Genomic DNA, 8,763 nt, shown 5'->3' with positions numbered 1-8,763 from the left:
CGGGCCGGGCCGGGCCGGGCCGGGCCGGGCCGGGCCGGTCCCGGACATGACGTGCATGGGCTCGGGCCGGGTCAGGCTGGATTTTTTTGGGCCCGATCTAAGCTCTAGTCCAGACTAATTCCACAAATCAGATCTCCCAATGGCATCCTTACTTCTATCCCGGCTGATATTAGTAGGTCTTTTTTGGAGTTCTACACCAATCTCTACACTTTTGAATGCCCCCTGATCTTCACTATAACCCCCAACCCTCTCGACTCTTCGAGAGTTGCGAGCGAATTAGGCAGCCCCATCTCCACCCTTGAGATACAAGATGCAATTAAATCTATGCAAAATGGGAAGTCTCCTGGGCCCGATGGCTACAGTCGAATTTTATAAGACATATTCTTCTCAGTTAGCCCCGATTTTAGCCAGGATGTACAATGACTCCCTCCAGGTAGGCCAATTGCTGGAAACTTTGTCCACAGCATCTATTTCTCTGTTCCTCAAGAAAGACAAAGACCCTTCTTCATGCAGCAGTTATAGACCAATCTCTCTGCTGAATGTAGACTGTAAGATACTGGCCAAAATAATTGCCCTCCGCCTCCAACGTGTACTGCCAGATATAATCTTACTAGACCAAACAGGATTTACAGCAGGGAGACACTCTTTTTTTAACACAAGGAGATTACTTAATATCATTTTCTCACCCTCCTCTATCACTTCTGAAATCAAAGTGACACTTGACGCCGAGAAGGCTTTCGATAGGGTAGAGTGGGGTTACCTATTTTTTATTTTAGAAAAATTTCAATTTCAATTCTCAATTTATTTCCTGGATTAAACTTCTTTATGCCTCTCCATCTGCCTCTGTACACACTAATGGCATCCGATCTCCACCTTTCTCTCTCCAAAGTGGGACACGCCAAGGGTGTCCTCTTTCACCGCTTGTTTGATATAGCCATCGAACCTCTCGCTATCTGGCTCAGAAGCCTTGATAAGTTTGAGGGCATTACCTGTCACGGTATGACTCACAAACTGTCTCTTCACGCTGATGACCTACTTCTCATGATCTCCAATTCCATATCCTCCCCATACTGTCTTACTTTTGGATCAATTTGGCCGTATATCAGGCTACAAACTAAACATCCAAAAGAGCAAAGTGTTTTTTGTAAATGAACTGGCAAAGGCACTTCCCCAATCCACATTCCCCTTTAAAAGGGCCATGGAGGGGTTCAAGTACTTAGGGGTGTTTGTCACTAGCTCTTTTAAAGACCTGTTTTCTAAAAACTTTCAGCCACTACTAGACAAATGTAGAGCTGATCTGTCTAAGTGGGCCTCCCTCCCCCTGTCTCTTACAGGTCGTGTCAACCTCATTAAGATGACCATCCTACCAAAGTTTCTTTATCTTTTTCAACATATCCCAGTGTGTATTAATAAATCTTTTGAGGCTACCACATATTTAGTCAATGAAATGTAAACACAACAGTACATATTTGACCACTTATTTTTTGACATTTTAGGGGAAGCTGAGCTTCCCTTGCAGTCTTAGAGCAATCGCCACTGCAGGCTATGTACCACAGTCCTTTAAGGTAGCTGTAATTAAACCTCTTCTAAAAAAACCCACCCTGGATCCTGACGTGTTAGCCAACTATAGACCAATATCTAATCTTCCCTTTCTTTCAAAGATCCTTGAGAAAGTAGTCGCAGACCAGCTGTCTGATTTTCTCCATGATAATAATTTATTTGAAGAATTTCAGTCAGGATTTAGAGTGCATCATAGCACTGAGACAGCACTAGTTAAAATTACAAATGATCTTCTGATTGCTTCAGACAAAGGACTCGTCTCTGTACTTGTTTTATCAGATCTTAGTGCGGCATTTGACACAATCGACCATCAAATTCTGCTACAGAGACTGGAACATTTAATTGGCCTAAAAGGTTCTGCACTGAGCTAGTTTAAATCTTATTTATCTGATCATTTTCAGTTCGTTCATGTTAATGATGAATCATCTCCATGTACTAAAGTTTGTTTTGGAGTTCCACAAGGTTCTGTGCTCGGACCAATCCTATTCACTCTATATATGCTTCCCTTAGGACGTTATAAATAAAATTGAAATTGATTGATTATATCACACTTGATACCGTGTAGCTTAGCTTAAAGAAGAATTTGAAAATGTAAACAGCAGTTGTCAGGGCATAAAACTTATGATCTGTTGATCTTTACAAATCATAGATAGTCATAATGGCATATCCAGCTGTGCTGAAAAAATAATGTTTAAATCGAAAGTACTATCAAATCTAGTCTGCCTAGTCCAGCTGACATAGGGCGAGAGGCAGGGTACACCCTGGACAGGCCGCCAAACTATCCCAAGGCTGACATATAGATACAGACAACCACTGACACTCACATTCACAACTATGGCCAATTTAGAGTCACCAATTAACCTAACCTGCATGTCTTTGGATTGAGAGAGGAAGCTGGAGTACCCGGCCATGGGGCCATGGGGCCATGGGGCCATGGGGAGAACCGCTGATGTTTCAATTGGCAAACTCTGCACGGAAGGGCTCCCCCACGCTGGGTTCGAACCAGGAACCCTCTTGCTGTGAGGCAACAGTACTAACCACTACACCACCGTGTCACCGTATTATCACATTGAGACCTTTAAATGAAAAGTCTGATCAAATCATGGATATGGAGAATAGTGACACCCCTGGTGTGAATCAAGATTACGATATTGTAACCCTGGTTCATGAGCACAGGCAGAGCTCTCCATTGGACTCTTTGGGTAATACTCGTCTAATCATGAGCATACATTTCCACACTGAGTAAAAACATAAATGTAGCTGGCCAATCAGGCCCTACCTGAATATGTGCAGACCCCACAGTAAATGGTAAATGGACGTGCATTTGTATAGCGCTTTTCTAGTCATCCCACCACTCTAAGGGCTTTTAACACTACGAGTCACACCCATTCACACACACATTCCATACACTGGTGGCCGAGAATACCATACAAGGTGCCACCTGCTACTCAGTTTTTTTAAGACACTCACACACACCGATGGGACAGCCATCGGGAGCAATTTGGGGTTCAGTATCTTGCTCAAGGATACTGTGACATGCAGACAGGAGGAACCGCTGATCTTTCAATTGGTGGACGACCCACTCTACCTCTGAGCCACAGCCGTGGCAGACATCAGACATCCTACACCCTCTTCAGCAAGCAGGGTAGGAGCAACATGGCCCCTAGGTAGAGGGCTCCACCTGTGCTAACAGAACTAGGGTTACAATATTCTAACATTTGTTCTATCTCACACAGGGTCCGCCCTCTACTTGGCTCTTTGGGTACAGCACGTGGAGCCTGATGAATGACTGCCCTGTTGCAACATAACATGAACCCAGCCACACTGATACTGACCAGCTAAAAGTTAGTCGCCATGCCCAGCTACTTCTTAATAACCTTGGCTGCCACAGCGGAGTAGTAGGGGGCCCCAGCCAACCCAGGTGGTAAGCAACCAAACTGGGTGGAGCGTTGGCCTAACTTTGAGGGGGTCAAAAGACAAGCAATCCACAACCTGAACACCACATTTCCTGGGTCATCAAGGAGGAGAGAAACATGTTGGTTTATCATGCCCAGAGGGGAGTCAGGTGCACCACAGCTATCATACACCAAACCCTTTTCAAATGTCATCTAACAAAACGTCATTTGACGTCATTTGAACTCTATTTTTAGCCTCATTGTAGCCTGTATCTCTAACTGCCTCTCTGTGCACCGCGTTCACATGTGCGCACTTGCACGAGACCATGAGACATGGGCACCGCGTTCATGTGTGTTCACGTGTGTTCACGTGCTTTTGCTGGTCTTGCGCACACACATGAACACGGTGCACAGAGAGGCAGTTAGAGCTGCAGGCTACAATGACGCTAAAAACAGAGTTCAAATGATGTTTTTCCAAACAACTTTTTATGTCTGGGCTTCAGGACAATTGGATCACCACGGATGAGTAGTATGGAGATATTTTGTGGTTTCAATTATGTGTTTTTGGACGTTTGAATCTGGGGCGCCATAAGCCTCCATTAGGTGAAGTTGTGTTGCTACCTCCTCTCCCCTTGGATCTCCGCAAGTGTTGTGAGGATCGGCATATGGGTGAGTAGATAATGGCTGAATTTTCATTTTTGGGTGCACTATCCCTTTAAGTGTGCCTTTGGAAATTTTGAAATTTGCTTAAAACATCCTCAGCTGGGATTTTCATGGTTTTGGTCAGTATAAATTAAGATTCTGGTAAAACATTTAGCATATTCTTCTCAAAATGTGAATGTGTGTATGTGTGGATGTAAATGTTGGAAAGCATTGGTCAGCTGATGTAGAACTTTTGATGGTTAAGTGCAGACCCTATTATCTGCGAAGGGAATTCAGCACAGTGTTTATGCTGGTTGTGTACATTCCTCCACGGGCAGATCACGCAACCACACTGGGGCTAATACTGGATGTCATCAGCAAGCAAGAGACTGCACACCCAGATGCAATGTTCATTGTAGACAGGGACTTCGTGCCGCTGCTGCTCCTTCAAAGCATTTATTTTGCAAATGCACCACCACCGCTCTGAGACATCTGTGCACTTGCACAGCGCAGCAGCCAGTGTAGTGAGGAGAGCAGCGGTGAGGGGAGGGGGGAGTGGGGGGAGTCTCCTATTTAGGGATGCACCGAATATATTCGGCCGAATATTGCAAAAAAACATACATTCGGTATTCGGTGGAATAAGTGAAAAGCAAGGCCGAATAATAGCGGCGTGTTTTGATAACGCAATCAAACAGCGTGTGGTGACGGACAGAGTAAAATGTCGGCAGTGTGGCGATATTTTACTCCGTCCGTCAACGCACTCGCATTTGCGACTAAAAATAGTTTTGTGCGGGCAAAATAAAGCAGAAACGAAACGGCGAATCCCGCCAGTTGTGGGTTGAACGGGGGTCACAGACACGGATAGGAATACGTATTCCTGTCAAATACGGCGGCGCATTATAATGGCTTACCGGCAACGGAGAAGTCCGGCTCCAGGTGAATAACTTGTTGTCATGACTGCCCAAAAGTACCTGAACAGCCGAGCCATGGCGGCACACAGTATGTGGTGTATCAGAGGAGAAACGAGCCTTTCACATTTCTCTCTGTGTCCACAAACCTTGTATCAGAGGAGAAACGAGCCTTTCACATTTCTCTCTGTGTCCACAAACCTCACCGCACTTTAGGAACTGTTCTTTACTTATGAAGGGACTTGTCAGGGGAGGAGGGTGGCTGGTTGATTTTTATTTCATTTATTTATTTTATTTTGATCCCCCCAGAGATGGGGACTCGAGTCATTGTGACTTGGACTCGAGTCGACTCGAGTCGCTGTTTTGATGACGTGTGACTTGACTTGGACTTGGAAGTTACAGACTCCGGACTTGACTTGACTTGAGACATGATGACTTGAATGACTTGAGTGTTATTCACATCATGTTTTCGGTTAGAATATAAAATTAATAAATTAATTTAAAAAATACTGTCGATTACCCGGTAGGAGCGCAGGCTGACAATGGCGTTGTCATGATTGGATCACTACCCTGTCAATCAGTCATGCCCTCTCTACATACCTTACGTGTTTATTGGAGAAACAGGCCCTCTTATATCAGATAGGCATCAACATGTCAGCGGGAGGGGTACCGAGAGTCATCATCTTCGGCTTTCGGAATTACCATTACTACGGCAAAAGACTTGCACATGTGTGACTTGGTCCCATCTCTGGATCCCCCCTATGTTAAAGTGATAGTTCAGGTTTTTGGACATGAAGTTGTGTGAAACGCTGACCATCTGTAGCTCTGATGTGACGGTGTCACTACTCTCAATGAGCCTCCTGCTCTGAGAAATCGCCCGTAGCTTATTGGAGAAAAAGTAGTTCTGAAGATGTACGGGAGACACGTAACCAAAAGGTTTTAAGCTACAAAAAAGTATGCATGTGTTTTGTTAGACTATTGCAATAATTTTAAAACATCCCCGCATTACGTCAGACCTTGCTATCAATTGGGACTATTTTCTGGCCAGTATCACTCCGCCGTGCAGGCCCGCAAGACAGCACGGCAACAGAAATCAATAAGACAGTTCATCACCACGCCGTGCAGGTGCGCAGGATAGCAACGGCTAACAAAAACTTCATCGGCTGTTTCCAACAGAGAACCAGTAGGCTATTATTAGTGAGGAAAAAGATGTACTAGCCCTATATATACCTACTACTACAGCGCGAACACCGGCTCAGGCTCACGACACACCCTCGTCAACTGCTGTAGGTAAAAAAATCGTAGAGGAAACACTGTACAGTCAGACAACATCTCAGTATTCCTCTATCCAGCCTACAGACAACTCCTAAACCGATGTCAGATATGACCTGTGCAGATCAATCAGGCGGGCCAACAGACAGTACAGACTGAGACCATCAACACCAACCAACAGAAAGAGATTCTGGCCCCAGGGGGCACACAGGACACACCACTCTCTGTGTCTACAGAGGAGGTGCACACAGCTCTAAGGAGAACAAATCAACAGAAGGCAGCTGGTCCAGACAGCTGCTCATCGGAGCTGTGTGTGTTCACTGAAATTTTCAATCTGTCCCTCACTCAGGCCTCTGTGCCCGCCTGCTTTAAGTCCACCACTGTTGTGCCCCTCCAAAAGAAAAATATTGTGACCTGTTTGAACGACTATCATCCTGTTGCACTCACTCCAAATGTGATAAAGTGTTTTGAAAGGATTGTCATGACTCACATCACAAAGGCCATCACAGCCAACTTGGACCCACTGCAGTTTGCATATCGTCAGAACAAGTCCACTCATGATGCAGTCAACACCAGCACCCACACTCAGAGTGCAAGGACACATATGTGAGAATGCTATTTATTGAATACAGCAACACATTCATACCACACAGACTCTCTGAAAAGCTCCTCACCCTCGGACTGATACCCTCCCTCTGTGCCTGGATGCTGAATTTCCTATCAGACAGACCCTAGTCAGTTAGAGTTGGAAACCGAATATCAGGCATAATAACTGTAAGCACAGGAACCCCCCAGGGCTGTGCTGAGCCCCCTGCTATACACACTCTTTACTTATGATTGTGTGGCCTCCCAGACTAATACCAGCATTATAAAATTCGCGGATGACACTACCGTCATTGGGTTGATCACAGGTGGGGTAGCGACATCATACAGAAGACAGGTGGCAGAACTGGTGGCCTGGTGTCAGGAAAATAATCTCTCCCTAAATACAGAGAAGATCAAGGAGATGATTATTGATCCTAGGAGGAGTAGAGGGGAGCATGCTATTACACATCTGTGAGACAGAGGTAGAGAGGGTGAAAACCTTTAAATTTCTTGGCACCCACATCAGCAAGGATCTCACCTGGTCACACAGACCATTAAGAAATCCCAGCAGCGACTGTACTTCTTAAAAAATTCTGAGGAAATCTGGCATGCAAACCAATATCCTCAGTAACTTTTACAGATTTACAGTCAAGAGTGTCACAAGCTCAATCACAGTCTGGTATGGAAACTGTACTGCTCAGGACAGGAAGGCCCTCCAGCATGTGATAAAAATGACATAACTCATTTCACAAGCAGCCTTTCCTTCCATTCAGGACAGCAGGGTCATCAGGAGGGCCCACAACATTATAAAGGACTGTACACACCCCAACCACATTCTTTTCACACTTTTGCCATCAGGCAGACGCTACAGAAGTGTGAAATCTAGGAAAACAAGACTGACCAACAGCTTCTACCCACAGGCCATCAGACTGCTGAATAACAGCTTGAAACACAGCCCCCCTTCCCTCATCACATCACACTCACTGACTACCTGAACTTGAACTGACTTGTTGCAACATTGCATGGTGCACTTTATATTTAACATATTTTTTTAAACTGATTTCTTTATTTCTGCTAATTGCATTTTTTTTAATCTGACTTTAATTCTAATTTTTATTAGAATTATTATTATTGTTTGTTGTTGAATCTTTTGAACTGAAACTCTGTTTTAATTTGTTGCTTCTTTGTCATGACGGGCACACAAACTGTGTATAGTATGTTGTACAGTATATATGCATAAGACTCACTGAACAACAAAACAGACTCACTGAACAACAAAACATTAAAAAAAACATTGTAAAACTAGGTATAAAACAATGACTTACCGGATCAAACACCAGCATCCTACAGAGGAGATGGACAGCTTCATGGGTTGCTTGGCTAGACAGTGTGTAAAGAACAGGAAGGGATGGCTGCAGACAAAAAAAAATATCACAAAATTAACCATCCTCCCCATTTCCCCCCATTTACTGCAGTTTTTTAAAATGAGCCATGAAACATAGCTATGTGGCAGCAGAATGTGAGGAAGAAGACTGCAATCCAATTTAAACATGGATGCATGGTTTCTAAATCTTAAATAATCAGCTTTGCAATTGTAAATGAGAAACAAAATACACTGCTAATTGTAACATATCTGTGAGTTTTGATGAGAGACATCAGTGTCCACAGCTGTTTGATGCCACCTGTGCACCAGGTACAGGTACAGGTAGACGCTGCTCTTGCTTGTGGAGGCATGGCTTCTGCAATCAGTCATGCCCTCTCTACATACCTTACGTGTTTATTGGAGAAACAGGCCCTCTTATATCAGATAGGCATCAACATGTCAGCGGGAGGGGTACCGAGAGTCATCGTCTTCGGCTTTCGGAATTACCATTATTACGGCAAAAGACGAACAGCACAGT

At 44.5% G+C, this 8,763-nt stretch overlaps 1 protein-coding gene across 6 annotated transcripts in view; it reads right to left on the bottom strand.

The window, feature by feature from the left end:
- The window catches only part of nlk2 (nemo-like kinase, type 2), a 176,548-nt gene that overhangs the window by 33,161 nt on the left and 134,624 nt on the right, over nt 1–8,763 (bottom strand). For all 6 annotated transcript variants that reach the window (XR_007570637.1, XM_050056055.1, XM_050056040.1 and 3 more), the window contains exon 8: nt 8,188–8,274. Coding sequence is in view for 5 of the 6 variants with exons in the window: in XM_050056055.1 (XP_049912012.1) it covers nt 8,188–8,274 (87 nt within the window). In the remaining variant the exon portion in view is untranslated. The remainder of the gene's footprint in view (nt 1–8,187; nt 8,275–8,763) is intronic.

This window comes from Epinephelus moara, chromosome 2 (assembly GCF_006386435.1).
Source record: "Epinephelus moara isolate mb chromosome 2, YSFRI_EMoa_1.0, whole genome shotgun sequence".
Taxonomy (NCBI): domain Eukaryota; kingdom Metazoa; phylum Chordata; class Actinopteri; order Perciformes; family Serranidae; genus Epinephelus; species Epinephelus moara.
The sequence above is the reverse complement of the archived record's forward strand: the minus strand, read 5'-3'. Positions and strand labels throughout refer to the sequence as shown.